General features: G+C 36.0%; 1 protein-coding gene across 6 annotated transcripts in view; it reads right to left on the bottom strand.

Moving 5' to 3' along the window:
• Positions 1-24,284, bottom strand: part of QKI (QKI, KH domain containing RNA binding) — a 163,016-nt gene that overhangs the window by 31,647 nt on the left and 107,085 nt on the right. For all 6 annotated transcript variants that reach the window (XM_050789301.1, XM_050789302.1, XM_050789303.1 and 3 more), the window contains exon 4: positions 10,492-10,635. In XM_050789301.1, coding sequence (XP_050645258.1) covers positions 10,492-10,635 — 144 coding nt within the window. The remainder of the gene's footprint in view (positions 1-10,491; positions 10,636-24,284) is intronic.

Here is a 24,284-nt window from a genome sequence, read left to right as displayed (position 1 = left end):
CGCCTGCCTCGGCCTCCCAAAGTGCTGGGATTACAGGCGTGAGCCACCATGCCCAGACCCTTCTTGTGTTTTTAGGTCTCTTCTGAGAAGATCACAAAAGATAATAGAATATGTATCCATATAAAGTCTTGACTAAGAAATATCATGTATTACTTTCCAACTAGATGAATGAGGATTAATGGAAGGAGGAAGGATGGGATCCGATACCTGAGAAGCATTCCCATAATGTGTGCTCGTGTGTGGAGAGACAGTTTTATACATATTATTTTTTTAGTAATGTTATATAAATAATTACGTAATTTTTGGGGGGCTACTATTCCTTGTAAATAAAAGCCTATATTGACAAGATGACGACCAGCAAACAGGGTACATTTTGTAGGGAGGGAACAGAAGTACTCTCTTTTGGTATGGTGCCTCTTGGGATCACAAATTGAATTTGCAAATGACATGCAGTTGCAAGTAACCAGCCCATACATGGTTAAACACATAAAATGCAAAAAGAGGAAGAAGGAACGTGTATGTGCCCTGCAAGTCCACATAATTAAAATAATAATTACTACCTTTACAAAGTCTCTCTAAGGCAAGTAGGCCATACTGTTTAGTACTGTCTTTACAGAAAACATGCTGCATGAAATAACTGGTATTTGGGGAGAAAAAAATAAAGACCTCAAAATTAAAACAAGGAAAAAGTTAATACCATAAGAAATGAAATAGAGTAAAACTTTTTTAATGATGCCAAACCATGTTCATACAGGTTGTATAAGCTATAATAGACGGATTACATACATAGATACGCATGCATGTACATGTACACCAGATTCTTTTGCCCTTTCAGTGCCATCAAGAAGAATACACTGGTATGTATATCTTTACAATGAATGAATGGAGATTTTTGCACACCTCTTTCAGAAACTGACAAAACTAGAGAAAAGGAAAAAAAAAAGGGTAGACACGGGAGAAGATCTGAGTGTTTTCAACTATCTTCATCTATAAACAATACAGAATATACACCCAACTACTGCAGAATACACATTCTTTTAAGTGTATGTGAAACATTCATCAAAACAGACCATATGCTGGGCTATCAAAAAGTTATTACTAGATTAAAAAAAGACTACCATCTTACCATATACATACTGAGCATAATAAATTAGAAATCTACAACAATATGATAAACAGAAAAGTCTCAAATATTTGGAAACATTTGGAAATAAAACACAGATCAAAGAAGAAATTACAAAGAAAACTGGAAAAAACTTTTGCACTGAATGATAATGAAAATACAGCATAATAATATTTGTTGGCTATAGCTAAAGCATTACTCAGAGAGGAATGTATATCCTTAAAAGAATAGTCTCACAAGTACAAAAGACAGGTCTCAAATCACTGATCTTCTACCTTTAAGATGCCCCCAAGTAAAATTAAACCTTAGTAGAATAAAGATGTAAAAGCAGATATCAATAAAACAGGAAAAAAATGAGAAAAATCAACAAAACCAAAAGCTGATACTTACAAAAAGTTTGATAAAACTGATAAAACTCTAGAACCAGATTGAATCAAGAAGAAAAAAAAAGTAGATTATTTGAAGTCAACCAATTTAGACCAGATAAAAACCTACATATAACTAGAGAAACAACTCTTGCCCAGTTATTGAATGTTTTGTCACCAGGAAGCAAAAGGGATAAAAGTAAACTATCAAAATCAAAGAAACATCTAAAACTAAACTGGTGTCATTTTCAGAGTAAACATGTTCTCCAGGTAAAATATTATTTGACTCTAATAATAAATGGTGTGTGATTATCTCAAAACCCTTATTACTTTTGCAGTATAATTACAATACTGAACTGTTCTCTGAAAAGAAACAAGTATAATTGCCCTTATAATGTTCAAGCTTCTCTGGGTTTTTGCACACTTGTTGGTAAAAAAACAAAGAAAAGTCTACCATACTGTTTGGAAACCCAAATACGAATTGAAAAGATTTGAACTCATTTGCTAAACATTTAGTTACATGTAAAGTTATGCAAATTGATGAAACATTAAAATCTTCAAAATTATTTTAAAAATTAGAACTGTATCACAAAGAGAAGGAAGTACAATCTTTAATCAGATTTATTAGCCTTTTCAGCAGATGAAAAAATACAAAATATTTATTACATTTCCTTATGAAAGTATATGAAGCAAAAAGTCTACACCTCTCTACTCTCCACCCCGCTAGGACCCTCAAGCCTGGACTAGATGTTTTTTGCTATACAATACCTAACAAAATGGGCAAAAAACCATTAAAATACACAAAACTCTTTGTCTTTCTAAAAAAGAATTTACTCTATCTTTCCAAAAAAGAACTTACTCATTCTTTATATGATAATGTAAATGGAATATTTCCCATTAAAAAAAAAAACAGTTCAAGATGTGAACATTAAAGATAAAAATAAAGTTCTTACGTTACAAAAGTATCTCATGTTACATAAGTACCACAAAGCTCCTTAATATAAAAACTGACCTAAATAACAAATAGTTGTAAGAACCAAGAGATTTTACTCACATTTTTTTAAATTAAAGGGCTTAAAAAAAAAAAAAGCCTATTAGAAAAAGCAAAGATCAAAGTTTGATAATATCCAGGGTTTGAGAGTGTGTTGAGAAATAGGCATTTTCGTGCAATACTGGCAGGACAGTAAATTGGTACAAACTTTCTGGAAGGCAACTTAGAAATTTTAACATGAACAAAATAATAAAATTTAAAATGCACTTACCCTTTAACCTAGTAATTCTACTTCAAGAGACTGATCCTTCAAGTACATACGCACAAGTTAATTAACTGACAAACTGATGCAGCATCTCTTCCACTGAGGAGACGGGAAACGTTCACTGCTGGACATTCTGCCGCTGCCTATTTAGGAAGGTGCCTTTAGTGGTAATGAACAGGTCTCAGGAACTACCAGGAGGTTGAGTGACTGAGTTGGAGTGGAAGATACGATCACTGGAGGTGAAGCAATATAAAAGAGCCGAGAGGCCAAAGTACTGGAAGGATTATTTATAAACACATTAAAATCTTTGGAGGGGAGGTGGAAATTTCGGTTCTTTTTCCTTTTGTGCCATTCTTTCTTGAACCCATGCCTGTGACACTTTTAACCCCACTGTTCCAAAAAAAAAAGCAAATTGACTGGCAAGGTCACCAATGACCACTACTTGCCAAATCCAATGGCTGATGATTTCCTGCTCCCACCTATAAGGTCTAAGCGTGACTTCCAGGACTGGCTCCCAACTCTCCTCCAAATCCAGGGGCTCCCCGCTTTGCTCTCCCTTGCTGGATCCTCCTCCTCTTCCTGTTACATGGTGAAGCACCCCACGCTTAGTCCTCAATTTTTCTTTTACACTTATATTCAATTTCTTGATGATACATCCAGTCTCATAGCTCAGAAAGCTTTTGATCTAATGACAATTCTTAATTCTATATATTCTAGGTTCCACTTTCTCACCTAATTCCTGACTGTTACAACCAAATGCCCATTCAACATTTGCTATCAACTTTTATACTTCCAAATCCAATTTTTTGACTTTCTTCCCAAACCTGCTTCTGTAAAAGTGTAAATAAATGACAACTCCAATTGCTTGAAGTTATCACATATCATATCATGCCAAGTCTGTCAAAATTCCTATCTGTTTTACCTTCAAAAAAAATCTATGATCTGACTACTCAGCACCTTCAACACTACTCCAAGTCACTTTCATCTCTAACTCAACTGCAAAGACTTGCTTACTGGAATCTCTGCTTTCCCCACTGCCCTCAAAGTCTGTTCTAAGGCCAGCAGCTGGAATGATCCTTTGAAATGCAAATTACACTTTGTCCCTCCTTTCCTCAAATTCCTCCAATAAACATCTTCTCATCTCAGACTAAAACCCAATCTCCTTACCAGGCCTACAGGCCTTGGATCTGCCAGTGCCTCCCGTCCCCACTGACTTCAACTCCCACTGCTCTTCAGCCTGCTCATTAAGCTCCTCACTGGACCCCGATACTCTCTGAACATGCCTCAGGGCCACCGCACTTTTCGGTTGTTTTTTCTTAGATGTCACCTTCTCTAACCAGCCCATATAAAATAGTAGTTCCCTAATCTCAGTTCTCTATTCCCTTATTCTGCTTTATTTTTCCTCACAGCACTTTGTTACAACAGAATATTGCTTGTATTTGTTTTCCTCATTGTCAGTAATCCAACCCCAATCAGAAGGTAAACTTCAGGATGGCAGGCACTTTGCTGGTCAGCTTTTATTTATCATTGGTGTATCCTCCACAGCTGTCCCAGTGTCTAACCTAAGCAGGCATTCAATTAACATTTGCTGAATGAACTACAAAGGCCCAGCGGTGAGAAGACTGAAGGTTTAAGAAATTCCAATAAATACAGAACGACTCAAGCTGTGGTAGGATGCGGAAGATGTGTACATATAAGTGTGTGCTTCAGGTATAGCAAAAAGTAAAAAAAAAAAAAAAAAAGAAACCTGAAAGGTAAGCTATGGCAAATCACAAAGAAACTTGTAGGCCGTGCTAAGGAGTTCTGTATTTTTTTCTCAGAGTAAGGAGGAATCACTAAAAAATCTTCAAGCAGGGAAAGGTAATGACAGACTACAAAATAAAGATGGGTTTGAGAGGCCACAGAAGAAGGAATACCAGTTGTGGGGTTCTGATACAGACATGGTTTGAAGTAGGTAAAGGCAATGGGGATGAAGGAAGGTAAGCAAATCTGAGAGAGACAGGAAGTAACCTGACTGAACTTGGTGTTTTTTCGGGACCATGGTAACAAGTTACAAAGTCTAAACTGCCCAACAGAATACTGAAGGAACAAGAAAAGTGTAACTGAGAATTCCAAAACAAAAGACCTGTAATTTCTGTTAATCCACAAGGTAACTGAGCATCTGCTACTTAAACTGTCAACAATACAAAATTATGAGCATCACTATTAAAGGTAAATTTCAAGATAAAATATCCGCCTTTGAAAATATTTAGGCAATGATAAACTAATGAGCCTTATGTTGCATTTTTATAGAAGTCCAAGCAACTTCTGTAAAAACAGTAACATTGAGTTGGCAAGGAACTGCTATTTCTGTACATTTTCTCTCCAACTTGAATTAATGCATTCATTTTATAATCAGCATTTTTAAAGAATACAATTGCAAAGCAGTATTAGACAACATCACAAAGAAACAACAAACTTTTATAAAGCAAGTATGTGCTAGGTATTATGCTAAGTATTCTCCATGTATCACCTCATTTAATCTTCACAAGAACTATAGGGGTTTATAATGCTCCAATCTTCTTTTTTCCCCGCTAAGGGACAGGGTCTTATTCTGTCACCCAGGCTGTAGTATAGTGGTGCTATCATAGCTCAACTTCCTGGCCTCAGTGATCCTTCCACATTAGCCTCCCAAGTAGTTGGGACCACAGGCATGTGCTACCAAGCCCAGCTACTTTGTAAATTTTTTTGTATAAAGGGGTCTTGCTATGTTGCCCAGGTTGGTCTCGAATTCCTAACCTCAAATGATCCTCCCACCACAGCCTCCCAAAGTGTTGGGATTACAGGCATGAGCCACCATGCCTGGCCATGTTCCAATCTCATAGATGAGACAATTAAGACAGTTAAAAGTCACAAAGCTGGGATTCAAAAACCAGGAAGTGAGTTCTCAAAAATACAATGTATTCTGTCTCCCACATTTATTTAAGTAAAAAACCAAATCGCTTGATGCTTCAGGAAAATTCAGTTATTTTATGCATTTCTATAGTGAAGATGAAGGAACTGATTTTACCTTATGACAAGATTCAATCATTTATTTTTCAGTTTACTAGGTTATTGCTATGTGCTGGGCACTATGCTAAACACTAGAAATAAAAATGGTAAGCAAGACAAGAGATTATAGGTGACTGGGTAAATAGAAAATTTTAAAGATACTAACAATACCCAGTTGATCCTCAAACAACAAGGGAGGGTTAGGTTGTTAGGGACACAGACTGCATCAAAAATCCTTGTGTAACTTTCAGCTCTCCCCAAATGTAACTACTAATAGTCCACTGTTGTCTGGAAGCCTGACAGCTGATCAACATATATTTTGCATGTTTTGTATGTGTTATATACTGTATTCTTACAATAAAGTAAGCTACAGAAAAGAAAATGTTATTAAAGCGGGGTGTGGTTGCTCACACCTGTAATCCAAGCACTTTGGGAGCCAGAGGCAGGAGGATCACTTGAGCTCAGGAGTTTGAGACCAGCCTGGGCAACGTAGGGAGACCCTCTCTCTACAAAATAAAAAAAAAAAAAAAATTAAATTTAAAAAGAAAATGTTAAGAAAATCATAAGGAAGAGAAAATACATTTACTATTCATAAAATGGATCACCATAATGTCTTTATCTTTGTAGCCTTCACACTGAAGAGGAGGAGGAGTTGTTAGTATTGCTGTCTCATCAGTGGTAGAGGCAGAAGAGGTCGGGAGGTGGAAGGGGAGGCAGGAGAGGCAGACACACTTGATGTAAGTTTACAGAAATACATAATAATTTCTGCCTTTTATCTTTTTCATATCTCTAAAAGCATTTCTATACAATACCAATCCTTTTTCCACCATTTACTTTAGTTTCAATGCCCATATCACCCATGTCGTAAAAGAATCCAAAGCAGTCTTATATAATCGGAACCCTTCTGCCAGACAGTCTAACGTCCACCTGTTTTCTGGTACTGTTTCCTCTATATCTTCCTCACTGTCTGGCACTGGTTAAGAAGCACTTATCTTCATCAAATCGTCTTCTGTTAAATCCTCTGGTGTGGCATCTATTAGCTCTTAAGATTTCTCCAAGATCCACATCTTAAAATCCTTCACCCACCACCTTTTCTGCCACATCCACAATCTCTTTCAGGACTTCCTTGACTGGCTCTGCACCAAAGCCAGTGAAGTCATGTGCCAACGCTGGACACAATTTTGCCCCCCCGCTAGGAATTTATTGTTTCGACCTTGACGTCTTTCATGGCTTTTTCTGTAATAATAATGGCGTCTTCAACGATGTAATCCTTCCAGACATTCATGATGTTCTATATGGGTTCTCTTCCCTAGCAATCCTTTCCATAGAGTACGATATGTAAAGAGCCTCAAAGGTCCCTATGACCCCCTGACCTGGAAGCTGAATTAGAGATGTGTTTAGGGGCAAGTACACCACTTCGATGCCTTCACTGTTGAATTCATGAGGCTCTGGGTGGCCAGGGGAATTGCCCAAAATTCAAAAGAACTTTAAAAGGTAGCCCCTTACTGACAATAGTACGCTGACTTCAGGGACAAAGCATCGATCAAACCAAACTAGAAAAAGGGTTCTCATTGTCCAGGCCATCTTGTTGTACAACTGAAAGACTGGAAGCTGGTGTTTATCTTTTCAAGACTCAGGGATTAGCAGGTTTATAGATATGGGCAGTCCTGATCATAAACCTGATTTATATTTGCATAAAACAGTAGAGTTAGCCTATCCATGCCTTAAATGCTGGTGCTCACTTCTTTTCCTTACTAATAAATGTCCTTTATGGCATTTTCCCCTCCCAGAATAGGGTGCTTTCATCCGCATTAAAGACCTGTTCACACAGATGAACTTTCTCCTCAATGATTTTCTTAATGGCATCTGGGAACTCATCTGTTGCCTCTTGCTTAGCAGCTGTTTTTCCTGTTATCTTGACACTTTTTAAAGCCAAACCTTTTTCTTAAACTATCAAACCATCCTTTGCTGGTAATAAATTCTCCAGCTTTAGATCTTTCACTTTCCTCTTGCTTTAAGTTGTCATATACTGACTTCGCTTTTACTCAAATCATATTAGAGTTTATAGGTATGCCTTTCTCATAGTAATCCTGCACCCACATAAAAGCTGCAACTTCAACAGGTGATAAACAGATAATTTGCAAAAGGTGCAAGGTTTTTGTGGCATAGCTGCAGAGGTGGCTTCACCAATTTCCTTTACTTCTTTCCTTTCCCTGTACCCGACCCCCAATGATTTCACTTATCTTGAAATGGTGGTAACCACAACTGCAGAACCTCAATCTACATATGAAGCAATTCAACTTTTTCTCATAATGTCATGACTTATCTCTGTTTCTTGGAAGCACTTCCATCATCACTAGTGGAATTCCCATGGGTTCCCTGGTACTACTCAAGGTTTACAGTTCATACTAAACACGATTAAAAATACTCAAGAACTGTGAGAGATCACTTTTTACCGCAATAATGCAATTTACCAAAGACACGAAAAGCTCATTTGAGATGATGAGAGTCACAATGCATTTAAAGTGAATACTCGCAACACTTGAGCTCACCATAATAGTAACAGGAGGCAGCTATGAAATTACTGCAGTAGTGCACTATGTATTACAGTTAAGGTTTAATATACTGAATCTTGACATCTGATGACACTTCTCGACTGTGAATGGCACCATGTACAATAAGTGTTTTCAAGTATAATGTCTGATACATTTTAACTTATAATTTTTTTGCTATATTTTATGGTAGTAAATGAGAAAACAGGCTAGCATATACATACATTTTTTGCATTGTATCTAATTTTTCCAATTTTTTTCAACATTTCAGGCTACATGGTTCATCTGTGCATTTTTTCAAATTGTTGCAAATCTCCAAAAAATTTTCCAATAGATTTATTTTTGAAAAAAATCCACTTCAAAAAGTGGACCTGCACAGTTCAAATCTGTGTAGTATGTGCTATGATCAGGGCAAAAGTGTACTTTGGAAGAACATGTGTTGTGGGTGGTTAAGATTGGTCTTTTCAGTCAACTAGCCTACCATGGTATTCTCATAAAAAGAACTTAAATTAAGATAATTTGATAATACTACTGAATACACTGATACTACTGAATACTGAATACTACTACTGAATACACACATCAAACTATGAAGATTAATCCTATAAATATTTCTAGCAAAAAAAGCAAAAACAAATCAACCTCAAGATATGTATTCAAAGACAAACAATTTTTAAAACAAAAGGATCCTTAGGTCATTTACACTAACTCCCTGGTTTTGTAAGTGTGGTAATAGATACAGAGAGGTCAGAACTAACTTTCTGAAAAACACAGCTTCTAACTCAGTGCTCTTTCCCAGTTTAATACCTTTTCAGAACTAAAGTGGCTTACAGAATGATCAGAATAAATCTAATAGGTCAGTAAAAGTTTCAATACTACACACTGATCTATTTGCTATATTAGATGAACTCATTTGCTTAGTATAAAATGAGCTGAATATTATTGGATACACTTAGCAATAAAAGTCAATGTTAACTTTTTCTGATCATGACACTAATAGCCCAGTATACTTTCAAAAATCTCCTTTTCTGTACAGTTTTTCAATACCACACAATTAAGGAAAATGAGAAAGATTCCATGGTTTAATATTACACAAATATAGATTTTAGTTTATATTTAACCTGCTCATTTTTTAAAAATAAAATCTATCAACAGAATTTACACAAAACTTTTATTCCAAGGAATTAATTTCATCAAGTTAATGGGAAATGTTTATGATCTCTGAGTTTACTTGTTGAATAAACGACTAGGGTAATAAAGAATAGGCTATCTGGGAAATAAAAAGCAGCAGGTACCTTAACAAAATGCCAATACTTTTTGTTGGACACAATACTAACAGTATTCCTAGTTTTTTCTTTTCGTTTTTGAGACACGGTCTCACTCTGTCACCCAGGCTGGAGTGCAGTGGCGCGATCTCAGCTCACTGCAACTTCTGCCTCCCAGGCTCGATTCTCATGCCTCAGCCTCCCAAGTAGCTGGGATTACAGGTGACTGCACATTCCCAACTAATTTTTTGTATTTTTAGTAGAGATGCAGTTTCACCATGTTGGCCAGGCTGGTCTTAAACTCCTGATCTCAGGTGATTCACCCACCTCAGCCTCCCAAAGTGTTGGGATTACAGGCATGAGTCACTGCGCCCAGCCCTAGCTTTTTCAATAGCAAATTAGGGTCCACATTTCCATATAGTTTTACTAATATAAGAAAAAAAAAATTAATGGCCCAGAAAACCAGTAATTTATTTTTCATTTCCCGTTAAAAAAACAAACAAACAAACAAACAAAAAAACTCTAGGAGTAGTGCAATTATTATTGCTAAAAATATTAAAGGGTTAAGTAACAATAAGGAGCCAACCCAAGGAAGGGGGGCAGAGGGAAGAGATGGGGAAAGAGAAACCGGGAGGGAAGGAGAACTGAGAACACAAAAGCGTCTGGATAATTTCTTATGAGATGTCACCCTCCAAAATCCCTTTTAATGTCTATCTAAGGACCCCTAAATATGAACTTTATGTTTTTATTATCTTAGAAATATCAGTTAGGTGTTTTTAATTTTATGCTTAAATAAAATTTCTAACAACCAATAACCTATTCCTCATAAACATCACAATAACTTAAAATAAACTGACAAAAAAGGACAAGGCCCAAATCTAAGGTCTGGAAATTACTTACTGCAGGTACCAATAATTTCTTCACTTCTTCAACTGCTCTCTTCAATTTGATTTCTGCTCTGTTCTGAGCATCTTCCACAGTGATTAGTACATGTAAATCTTCATTTAGATGCTCCCAATTGGGCTTGCCTCTATTTTGCTCCTCCTAAAAAATTTACAGAGTACACAATTAAAATTTTTCTCTTTAAAGAGAGTACATCTTTCATAATACTAACCTGTTGTCAGTTATTTAAGCTGTGTTTGCATTATTTTGCTATGACGGCATTACAAGTCTTGGAATTATTTTCCTGGGTCCTCAAAGCTTGGTTGAATGTGATACTACTGGGTCAAATGATAATTAATTCAACAAGTATTTGCTGAGCACATACTTTCTACCAGGCACAGAACCAAATGCTACAAGATCAGCCCCTAGCATGCTCCTATGCACTAAGAAACATAGATCTGATACTGTCCTTACATTACCATGAAAAACACTTTGAGAAACATATCATTATTTCTGCATTTTACTTATGAGTAAACAGAAGGTCATCAAGGTTAGGGGGGTTACTTCTCAATGTCACACAGCTAACAGGCTGTCAATTTAGGAGCTGAATCAAAGTTTTCATTCTCCAATTCAGTGATCTTTCCACTTCATTACAACTGTTTTTAATGATATTGGTTGTCTTCAGCATTAGAAAAGGTATTTTGCGTATAGATGTTATTGTGTAAGATGACTGCCACTTGTTTTAAGTACTTCATATGGTAATTATGAAAATAGTTTTATCTACATTCCCATCAGACCATACTTTAAAATTAACTGTAAGGCTACTCTTTAATTATATCAAGTCATAAACACTAGTTTCATAGAGAATATCTGTATTTCATTTCCTTAATGTCTTCTAGTAAGAAATATCCCCATGTTGAAAACCTGGTCAAGCTACAGGGAGGTTAAATAGAGTTGGTCATAATTTCAGAATCGCTGTTTTAAGAGAAAGTGTTTTTAAATAAAATAAGAATATAAGTAGTATATAAATGGCATATATAAATGCACCTGGCACAGAGCAAGGTACCAGGCAAACAATAAATATCTGCTGTTGTTGGACCTTTATTTTAGAAGTTACCATTTACCTAATTGCTAGATTCCAATAAAAGAAAATAAAGCAGGCATAATAAAACTGCTTTCTGCAACAATTCACATAGATTTCAACAGTAAATGCTTCTGCTTTATTTTTAATTAATACATCTTTAGGATGAAAATGTATCCACATATTTTAAGGGAATACAGAAAAAAAAAAAAAATCAGACACAATCCTATGCTGGGCCGTCTATGTATTTCCAAAGAGTGAACTCTGAGTCAGCACAGTATTTTACAGGGGTACCATCCGTCCAACACTATGTGAACTACCAGCTCAGAATATCTGACTGTTTCAACATAAGGTCACATTACATTCTTTTTGATGATGTCATACCTTTACAAAGCTAGGTTTTAGCGGTTGCTGTAATAAAAATCAAGTCCATACAAAAATCCATGTGGAATAAGAAAAGAGGGTGGCAGTATAAAAATCTGATTCCAAAGTTTGAGAATTTAAACAGCACTCAAGAAAATACAAATGCTATTAGTAAAAATGTGGTTATTTACAAATAAAATGTATAGTGTGTTTCAACTCACTATTTAATATAAATACTAATTGTTTGTAAATATTTAATAAACATAATTCTGAAATACTTATTTTTGACTAGGGTACACCATGCAAACTAACGGGGAAACCAAGGAGTCAATGAATCAAGAAATTGGAAACCTTGGGGTTATCTGTATGGCAAGAAATAAAATGTGTATTAATATCTCTACTGTGGCAAGAAAAATTAGTTTTGTTATCCAGATTTCAATTGTTATGTTCAAGAATGCTAACTATTTTCTCACCAAAATTCGTATTTCTATTTATTTATTTATTTTATTATTATGGTTTTTTTTTTTTGGAGAGAGACCTACAAAAGCTACTAGTCTGGCATTATTTGGTGGGCCTAGAAGTGCACCTATCTGCCTAAATGCATATGTATGAGGGACTCCTGCTTCCAGGCAAGATACAGTAACAGGAACCAGATTCACCTTCCTGCTGAAACAACCAAAAAACTGGCAAAACACATAAACAAATTTCAAGCCACTGGACATCAGACAACTAAGGACAAATGATGCAAAGAGTTGGGAAAAACTGAGGTAAGTCTACGACTGCCCCCACTCACTGGCTTGAGAGTCTCCAGACAACTCCATGAGGAGACTAAACAAGAGGGGGAAACCGAGGCAGCCAGAGCTCACAGGGTCCTGGAAGAGCTGCCACTCAAATATTCAGCTGAACACTGATCATTGCATACTCAAGAGGAAATTCCGGAGGCCAGGGAAGGAACCACCCAAAAGGACTCCAGGTCAAAGTGCCTGGCTCTAGAAAAGAACAGACTGAAAGACTTCAATGATCCCCGGGGGTAAGGCACACTGAAAGGTCTTGCCTCAGTGGTAGGAAGTAACTAAACCTAATCTGAGCGTTGTTCCAGTACAACTAAATACATTTTAAAAGTAAGACCAAATGCCTCAAATTATTTCCAACTAACTTAAATGTGTCCCAGGACAAAGCTCAAAGATATTTATACGAATATAAAAATATCCATCCAACAACGTAAAAGTCTGGCATACAATTAGAAATTAACAGGCATGCAAAGCAGCAAGAAAAATGCAATACATAATGAGACCGTCCCCCCACCAATCAAGCCACTCAAACCAATCTAGAAGTGATACAGATGTTATTACAAAGACATTAAAAGCTCTATGTGTGTGTCAAACACTGATGCATATAAACACTAATACAATGAAAATGGAGGAACATTTATAATAAAATATATCTGAGAAAAACTTAAGAATAAAAACTAAAATTGTGACTTGCCACAGAAACCTTTATACATGGAGAAAAGCCAGAGAATTTAAAAGGAATAATTATTTTCATGATAGAAACAAAGTTGCAGTATTTGCCATTTTGCTTTATTGCAGGAATACATTTTTAATGTGTAAAACACCTTGGCCAATGCATACTCTTATTAACTCAACAACTTAAATGATAATTAAAAATATAAAAACAGGAGAAAGCTACATCTACCCTGTTGGCTTCAAACTAAACATTTTTGCTTACACTTTTAAAAACAATTGAAAGAGCAAAAACTTTCAAAGATGGAGAAATTAATGGGAATTGTGTACTTCCACTCCCACCAAAAATTTTTCTACAACACTGTAGAGTTTAATATGTACAAACTCGGCCAGGCACGGTGGCTCATGCCTGTAATCCCAGCACTTTGCGGGGCTGAGGCAGGAGGACTGCTTGAGCCCAGGAGTTCAAGGCCAGCCTGGGAAACACAGTGAGACCCTGTGTCTATTATAAATAAATAAGATGTCCAAATTCATAAGAAATAAGAAAATGGGAAAGGAAACCATTTAAAAATTAAGAATCTAGAAAGCAGATGGTTAACTTAAAATTTAGCAGACTTTAGTTAAGAAACTTATTTCCCTGCAATCCCCCAATCCCCCCCAAAAATATGGAGGAAATGGGCAGCAGTGAAAATCGGGGTGAGGGTGGCGCTGAGATTGCAGGACTAGATGAACTCTCATTGAAACAGCAGCTCAATCCCCATATCCCCTATCCACAAATGGCTAGCTATCAAGCACCCCCTAATTCCCAGCAACAGACCAGAAACTGATTCCAAAAGGAAGTAAAACACTTGCTGAAACTGCATTAGAAGAACAGTTGACAGGGTAACTTCCACACTGACGGCTGGGCTGGCCGGCCATCTCCCCTGCTCCACATGCAGAGCAAGGGAACCCAGGCCCACATCTTGGGGACAGGAGACTTGAACAACTGACCCTGGCTTCAGAGAGTTAAGAAAAAACACTACAATGCTGAAACAAGTAAAGAATGCTCTATTTAAAAATTCTGAATACAAATAGAAACTCCTGTAACTAAAAATATGAGAGAAAAGATGAAACACTTGATAGAAAGTTAGAAGACAAACTGAGGAACTCTCCCTCCAAGTAGCAAAAGACACAGAGAAAAAAAAATGGTGCAGAACTGTGTAATAGTAGAAGACTAGTCCAAGAGGTTCAGAAACTGAAATGACAGATGTCCAACTACCAATATAAAGAAAAAGAAAGCAGAGGGAGAAAAATCATCAATGTTACACATTTTACGCAAAACTGAGGGATCTGAGCTCCCAGACGAAAAGGACCCCGAGTTTTCACCACAAGGAATAAATGAAGTGGACACTTCAAAATCAAACAATGTAGCAACTGAAAGTAAACACTAAAAGCACCTCTTTTAGTGTTTTGGAGGGTGTGAGGTGTGAAGAGAGAGACTGACCAACCCCTGTTTTCCAAATCAGGCCTCAGAAAATCTTTCATGCATGCAAGTATCACACAAAAAAAGGCTTTGAGGTCATGCTACCCAGAAGCCACATTTATTCTACTGTAGTCCATTCCAGCTCAAGAAGAGTTAAAGTAAATTCCTTCAGTGAATTTGGAGCTTAGTAATTATTTAATACAAACACTATTTCTCCCTGTGATTTCATTCTGTTTCTTAAGCAGATTATAAAGGCAATCTGGAATTGGCAAATTTTATAGAGAAATCAATAAAACACACCCCAAAAGGTCCTCTTTTAGTCATAAAGTAAGTATAGATACAATTATAGGATGGTCACTTCTGAACTCAAAATATCCATAGTAACAATCCACTCGCAAAACCCATTTTCTCACTTTAATAAATAAATCAGGACACAGAAAAGGTTGAAATAAGCAGACAGGAGGGATGACGATATGGACGCACACCAAAAATGCTGTATTTATCAGTAACTGTGTTCTATGAGGCATTCGTTTCTTTTTACAATTATGTTTCAAATCATCTTTCAGGGGTTAACAGCTGAGATATTGATGTGGAAAAAAATAGCTCATGACTACCATAATGTCTGTTTTACAGTTACTAAAAAGCAGTATCATTTCATAATATATGTGACACTAAATCTTCAGCAATATAGAAGAACACAGTTTTGTATCAATATAATCCCAAATTTACATTTTCCAGCACAGTACTGTCCCCTGATTTCTGAACCTCCAATTCAACTGCCAACTAGAAATGTGTACTTCAATCTCTAAAGCAGCCTGAACTCCACATGTCCAAACTGGGGTTCATACCTCCCTGCTTCAAATCTGTCAAATATGTCTTAGCTATTACTCATCCTGAATGAATTTTCTGAATCAGCGTGGATTTTTAGAACTTGCGGCTTTATAGGAAATCTCTGAAACATAGTCATGGCTTACTTGTGCTTTGACAGAGACTGGCTGCTGCACATGCACCCATTCATGTCTATCCACACTAACTTGAAGTGCTGTGTTCATTCACTTCCCATGACAGGCTCAGATTTGCTCCATGCTGTATATTGGCCATTCCCCAAACATGGATTTTGATACCCATAAGTTTATAGAAGCTATCACCTACATCTACAATGCCTCCTTTCCCCTTCTTTAATACTTTTCTTTTTTTTTTCTGTATCATATAGTAACTTAGTTATCTGTGCATTGTCTTTTTCTAGCTATTAGAAAGTCTGCTCCAAGTTGAATATCAGAATCGTGTCATTGATTTTCATACTCTTGACAGTAGGTACACATTCATTTTACACATATCTGGCTCTAAACAAGTATTTACCGAATTGAATAACTGAACTTTTATGATTGAAGAGCATCATTAAAATCAAATATCAAACTGTGCATGAATATGCTGCAGCTTTCCCATAGTGCTCTGCTGTACTCATGATTATTGTGTCTGTTTAGATAATCCTTCATATATTCGCCCTTGCTCATGTATCTTGGTTTCTGGGACTGCTTCTTTCTTTCTCCTTGGTGACCAGTTGTACATGACAATTTTTACTCCATTTCTTGTTCTCTTACTTCTAGTCAATTCTCCCAGATTTTCTACAATAACGCTTACGAGGTCCGGTTTTCACACCCCATCAAAGACTGCTTTTCTTTTACTCTAAAACCTCAGTGCTACCTTGTTTTGACATATCAGAAGAACAGGAAACAAGATGGGTCAAAAGTATTTTTAAAACTGCAAGACTCAAGTTCTATCTCAATATAACAGCAAAGTGACAGCAAAGGCAAATTACATACAAATACTATATGTATAAATATGTTCAGAGCTCAAAACCACTAATCTTCCATCTTTTAAGGTAGGGTGCAATAACGAGAGGTTCCAAGGAAATGGAAAATAGCTTTATTTATACAGCAAATTAAAATTTAGTAGCATATTAAGCAACTTTATAATTCATTCACACTTGATGGCAGAGCAGATAGTCACAATTATTAATGATTCTTTATTATGGTCTATATTCTTGACAAGTATACTATGGTGAGATAAATTAGCCTAAGGTGATGATAAACAAACTTAAAAATGAAAATGATGATGGCAATTAAGCTTTTATCAAACACTTACTGCTTGCCAAGGACAATGCTAAGCAATATAAATACATCACCTCATTCAATCCTCGTAAGTTACATGAACATGGGACTATCGGTCTTACCAACATTTCACATGATTTAGTCAAGTCAGACAGTAAGTGTTGTACCACCAAGCTACCATACCTAGCTAGAGTAACTTTAGAGCATGCACCCTCAACAACTAATTCCTAGCACAACATATCACCTACATGAGAAATTGTCCTAAAACAGCATCATAAAATAGTGAAAAATCAGAAACAGAACACAGAATAGTGGAATCTCTAGAATTTTTTACTTTACCTTTTTACCTTTAAATATTTTTGTGTAGAATTCTAAGCACATCTTGTCCTCACAGAATTCTAGAGCTGGTGGGGACTTTGAAGGCAGATAAAGGGGTAGATGAGATTATTTAGTAGATTTGGTTTTGTCTTTCTGTATTCGTCCTATCTCCTAACTTCATGCCAAGTATTCTTTCTCCATAAATAAATTTCTGAGTAAGTCACATCCAGAATAATGTCAAGAACTGGGAGAAACATCTGCTATAACAGATCTCTTTGCACCTACAAAAATGTTTTCTCCCTAAATGAGAGATTCACCTATCAAATTACAATGATACATACATACAAAAAGGATAAATCTGTAGCTATTTCACTTACATAAAATTCCTCTAGTCTTTAAAGTTTTAAATAGGTGAGGTTGTTAAAACTAAAATTAGATCTTAATATACAATGCATATTTCCAACATTATTACTAAGTTAGGACTAATTAACCCCATTGTTTATAACTAAATTTTACTACTTTTCAATAAAATAGCTTCCATTTCATTTTTGAAGCCACTGTATACAGTGATGTAAAACTACGAAGTAAAAAAATAATCTCAATATTTGAGAAACCACTTTTGTTTTGGATTTTTGAAAAACTTTATGAGTCACTGCTCTATGAAGTTTAAAAGTATGCTCTAATTACAGTATCTGTTTGAACAACGGGATTCTATAACATGAAGGATTAGAGCATACTGACTGTCCCACCCCTGCTGACAAACTCTTTTAGTTATGCATTTGTAGTCAAGCAAATGAGCATAAGACTGCTGCTCCTACTGTGCTCTTGTGAAAGTTCACACGCCAAAACTTCTCCAAACAGAATTCAAAAGTGTTACATACTGACGCAAACCAAGGTTCCAATAACATGCTTGTTGTGAATATATACATTTTAAGACAAATATTAAAGCTTAGACATATTACCATGTCCAGTTGTACATATAATCTTAGATTAGTTGAAGAAATGTTCATTGAGAAACTGGGCATAAAGTAGATTTCACACAATTTAATTCCTCACTGACTCAGTTATAAAAGTAGACCTCAAAAAACTTTTAAAAACTTGAACATGAGTCCAACAAAACCTACATTTTCAAAGCAAATTATTTTTTAATAAAATATGAAAATTAGGATAATTTTATATTCAGTCCGTTGAAATCATCATCTAGGAAAGTCACTCAGCAGGCATTCAACAAATACTTATTAAATGAAGCACAAAGGAACAAGTTGCTAAATTCAAGTAACTTTTATTGTGTTAAGCCAAATAATTTCCAAGTTAAAAACAACAGGACTGTAACATCTATCTCCTACAGACACAGTACTTATTGACTGCCAGGTCTGTTTTCCAATTTTCATACATTAATTCTTCTAATTTAATTGTTAATTACTTTATGTCTAAACTAAATTTATGTAACCCCAGTACTAGCCAAATAATACTATTCTGGCCCCACGATGACCAAAATGAGCGAGATTTCTCTGATATGAGCTAGTTTTAGCATGCCGAAACTGGACAAGATCAGTTGAAAAGTTGAGTATGATCTTGATGAAACACAGTTAAGGCTGAGAAGAGTGAATTAAATATATACAAAAAGTTTCCCATAAAAAGACAAAAATCATCAAGTGATTTGTTATTTCCCAACAACTTTAAAGCTGACTAATATTTAACAAAAATAGTGATGATAGAAATAAATGATTGTTGGGAAATCCTTTTATAATAGAAACTTTGGGCTGAGTTCCTGTTGCTAACAAGCACCCATATAAAATTAGTTACTGTCCATCAAAGCACAAAATATTTCCTCACAGCATTAAAATAATCCTTTCACTAATTCATATGTGAGATTTTGTACACTAGGTCTTATTCTCACTATCATCTAGGGACACAAGGTAATTAAAAGGCACAGAAAAATGAAATAACTTTTAGAATGTGATGTTTTAAAATACTCAACTGAATATTTACTGATAGTATACCAGGGGAAAAATACATAAATAAAAGACTAACATTTCTACCTATACTCATTTTCCTCCCTAAATCATCAAAATCCCAGTTTCAATAATCATCTTTCAATCAAATTTACCCCTTCCAGGTTCTCCCAGACAGGATGTTCCCTGAATACTCCCATTCTATTATTTTTTCTTTTAACATAATCAGTATGGTATGTATGATTCCTAAAAAGTTTCAAGAAGTATGGAATCAGACTCCTCTCCATATCCTTTAGCACAGACTTTTTAATAAGTGCTCCCTAGAGCACAGCATGAGATACAAAAATAAAGTTAGTGCAGTCAATATCAACCAAAACAAAAAACATATAGGGCTTTACACTCAGCACTTGATATTCATAAAATAATCCTTTCAACAATCTTAGAGGTAGGCATTATTATAATCACCTATTTCTCATTTAAAAATGAGATAAACTAATGGGCAGAAACCTAATGCAATGTACTCAGTTAAACTGACTTCAGATGACACTGTCTGCCTTTGAAGACCTGACAACTACCTATTAAGAAGAAAGGCTAAATACAATACTTAAAAGCCAACATAATGAAGATTATAACTATTTCATTGAAAATGATAAAAAGAAACAAGATGGTCAGGCGCGGTGGCTCACGTCTGTAATCCCAGCACTTTCGGTGGCTGAGGTGGGGGGATCACGAGGTCAGGAGTTTGAGACCAGCCTGGCCAACATGGCAAAACCCCATTTCTATCAAAAATACAAAAATTAGCCAGGCGTGGTGGCAGGCGCCTGTAATTCCAGCTACTCGGGAGGCTGAGGCAGGAGAACTGCTTGAATTCGGGAGGCAGAGGCTGCAGTGAGCTGTGCCACTGCACTCCAGCCTGGGCGACAAGAGCAAGACTCCGTCAAGAAAGAAAGGAAGGGAAAGGAGGGAAAGGAGAGAGAGAGAGAAAGAGGGAGGAAGAGGGAAGAAGGAGGGGGAGGGAGAGAGAAAAGGAAAAAAAAAAGGAAACAAGATGTTTTGGAAAATCCAGATACAGCCTGTCTCAAGCAAAGGTCATTAACAGGTTCACGTACTGATGTTTTAAGGAGAGAGTGAGAACGGCAGCACATGGTTCACTGTGCAAATGCTCCATTTTTCAGAGGGAATTTTATTTAGGTATAAATCCCACAGAGATTCAACACAAAACAATTGTTTTACAGTAGTATTTTAAAAATGCGATTGTTTAATATTCATTTTCTGATACTCTAAGGAATTTATGATACCACACTTACTAACCACTTAAGAGCTGTTTAGTGTTAAGCAAAATGCTTGAACTCATCTATGCCTCACTGTCCTCATCTACAAAAGAGAGACAAATATAGTACTAACATCTCAGAGCTACGATGAGTTTTAAGTGTTCGGATAGCACATAGAGTAGTACCCATCATATAAGAGCTCTGAAATTAATATTCCCATAATGTAACTATGGTATGGACAGGCTGGAATCTAGAATAGATGATTGTAGAAAATTAAACAGAAACACTGGGAAGGGATGACTGAACAACAAATGACATGACATGACTAGCGGTTATAATTTAGAAAAAGAAAATTGGAAATGCACTTTCAGAATAAAAAGTGCTAGCTTAATTTATTTTTTAACCAACTTAGTTAATAAAACTATATTAACCATTACATGAAAATAAAATTATTTTTAAATATAAAAAAAGCTTAATAAGGACACAACTGTAATCTTTGGGGTTTTAGACTGGAAGAGAGCTCGGTTGATCAAAGCACTAAACTGCCCTCCATGAAGGGTTTGGATCAGAAATGACACATAAAGGAGGACCGCTACAGTTTCCTGGAAAGTGGGATAAACCGTGACTTTTATTATGTCACAAGCAGTACACAACGAATAGTAAAGGGAATTTATAAAAACTTAATGAAATTGAAGGATGAGTTCAAATACTACCTATTCCTTAACTGTTTTCCACTACCCTACTCTATCCAAATTCATTCTCCCTAAGCCCTGCTTTGCTTCCATTGAATCTTATGGCTCTAAAATGATACTTACGATCATACCTTAATATTCCAGTGTACATAACAGTAAGCTCTAGAAAGCAAATACTGCTCCTTTTAATTTTTTGTATTATTCACAAGGCATTAAAAAAGAAAAGTTTGGTACATAACCAGTAGCTATTTCTCTTCTGTCCTGCACAGATCTGAACCTGCACTTTTTATATTTTCATCAGTTTTTAAAATATTAATTTCTGTATTTGTCTCATTTTTGTATAAACAAAGTAGCTCTGAATTCTACAAATGAAATCATGTCAAATACAAATATACTAGTTTCTCAACATATATGCATACTACCATAATTAACATACTACAAACTCATTTAAAAAGAACTATAGAATCCATGGTTTCTGTAATTACGCATTTATTCAACAAATGCTAAACTGTCCTTCTATATTAGGAACCATTTCCCTAAAATATCCACCATTTGTTATTAAATTTCTATTTAATTTGTTATTTGTTATTAAATTTCTAGAACATAAACTGAAAATAGCAAGTAACATAAAATATACTGATTACATGATTACTATGCTCCTAAGCCATATGATGCTTTCTCGTGCATTCTACATATGTATTTTTCTACATTAGTTAGGGAAAATAAATACCAGAAAAATTCAAGATTTACTTTAAAAACTCAGGCAATACTGAAAGAGAGTATTTTACCTGCCTTCTGTGAAATTAAAATGAAAAACACACAACTAGAGAACTGAACCAGAGTCCCATGATCTACCACCACAAGCAAAGTAAGAATTATGCTGAAGGATCCACATACCGTCTGCCCTACTTCCTCCTCAAGCAAAAGATCACAGCCTAATGTTATATATCAGGATTTCCAAAATGTAACAGAGCAACAGCGCATAGCTCATTACGTTACAAAAGGTGTTTCATCCTTGGAATATTAAGATAGAAGACTAACAGGAGTTCTTTCCATTATTTGTAGTTGGTAGGTTGCAATGTCCTATTCAACCTAGCGGCACTGTGGATATCTGTAGTGTTCGTACTGCCCAAATATTAATTCACAGCTGTCTTCATGTAATCGTGCACACATCAGTGAAAAGCAGTGACAGAAACACAACCGTGTAGAATAATGACTCTAGCTTATGACAATGTCCAGGAATATGTATGTGTGTATGGAAGAGCTATGTTGGCATAAATGAACTTGGAGATCCTCGGCAAGGAAATAGGCACATAATTTATAATTCCACGGGGCTTACCACAGTGCTAAACACTTATCCAGTACTCATATTTGCTGACTGATAAGCGGAATGTCAAAAGTTTGCTCCAAACCCTGAATTTTCATTTGCTCACTGGAGAACAGAGACAAAATGAAAAGAATTGGTTACTCACAAACACACACACAAAAAGGTCTCTCCCCACACTCCATACTCCCCAAAAATCAGACGAGTAGAAAATAGAGTGGGGGAAAGAACACGGACTCAAATGCCAGTCTTATTTCAGTGCCCCTGTAATCTTGAGCAACTCACTCATGTACTCATTATTTAATAAATATATAAATAATAATTGAGTTTCTACTACATCCTGTGAGTGAACAAGGTTTATGACAGGCAAGTGAACAGACATGCAAGCTCTCAAGGAGCCTACAGACTAGTAACTATTTATTTGCAATTGAGGGAGTGACACCAAAGTTCACTGTTATATAAAAGCACATATGAGAGCTGACTGATCAAGGTTATATGACAAAATGTTAACTATTTTTTGAAATCTTATTTTCTCATTTGTAAAGGTTACAAGGTTGCAGGGATTAAAGAAAGTATGTTGAAGACAGTGACTAGTTCATAATACTTAACACTTTTACTATGTAACTCCCATCCCTGTTCTTTCCAGTATCTTCCTTAAAAGATGGCTTTTTAGCTAACAGGGATTCCCCTTAATTCCACTGCAGGATGTCCTTTCTGTCATTATATTAACATAATCAAGCATAAGCACATCCTGCTTCCTCAATTAAGAAGCCTCAAAATCAAAGCCATAGTAAAAAAGAAATTAGCAATTAATCAATGATCCCTTTGGGTTAAAAAATATACAGGCCTGACACGGTGGCTCACACCTGTAATCCCAGCACTTTGGGAGGCTGACGTGGGCAGACCACTTGAGGTCAGGAGTTCAAGACCAGCCTGGCCAACATGGTAAAATCCTGTCTCCACTAAAAGTACAAAAATTAGCTGGGCATTGTAGTGTGCGCCTGTAATCCCAGCTACCCGGGAGGCTGAGGCAGGAGAATCCCTTGAATCCAGGAGGCAGAGGTTGCAGTGAGCTGAGATCGTGCCACTGCACCCCAGCCTGGGTGAAAGAGTGAGACTCTGTCTCAAAAAATAGATATGTAAGTGCCTGCCCGAAATTATTTGGGATGTCATAATTTTTTTCTTGGTAATGACTTTCAACCTTTGAAAGTTCTAGAATTAAGATTAGAGTAGTAAGAGCGAATCAAACACAATGTTAATAGTCTACATATGTTTATCTAAAATATTTGTTACATTTAAGGTTTAACACATTTAAATATCTGAAAGATTATCCTTCTAATTTCAATTGAAAAATATATAGACAGGTACCTACAACACATCCCACGATTCTCATAGGGATGGATCCAAAGCATGGTATTCCTTGTGCACAGTCAGGTGACAGCAGGTATAGCTACTAAGAAGAGCATGCCTCTATACTCATGGGCTGATATCTGGATGACATAATGTCTGATGCAGATTAAAAATCTAATACTAGATGGTGCAAATGCTTAGTGTATTAAATGGAGTTCTTTCTTCACTTAAATTCCAAAGTGTTAACATGTATCTCACACACCCATTCTTCTCAGCAGAAAAAAAGCAAGGGTAATTTTACATCATTAGAAAAACTAAGTGACTTTAGGTCCTCTAGGCATACATGTCTCCTACACTTACACCACCTCTGTCATCCAAAACCCATAATAATCCTAGACTTTTCTTCCAATCTTTTATTAAA

This window comes from Macaca thibetana, chromosome 4 (assembly GCF_024542745.1).
Source record: "Macaca thibetana thibetana isolate TM-01 chromosome 4, ASM2454274v1, whole genome shotgun sequence".
NCBI classification, from domain to species: domain Eukaryota; kingdom Metazoa; phylum Chordata; class Mammalia; order Primates; family Cercopithecidae; genus Macaca; species Macaca thibetana.
The sequence above is the reverse complement of the archived record's forward strand: the minus strand, read 5'-3'. Positions and strand labels throughout refer to the sequence as shown.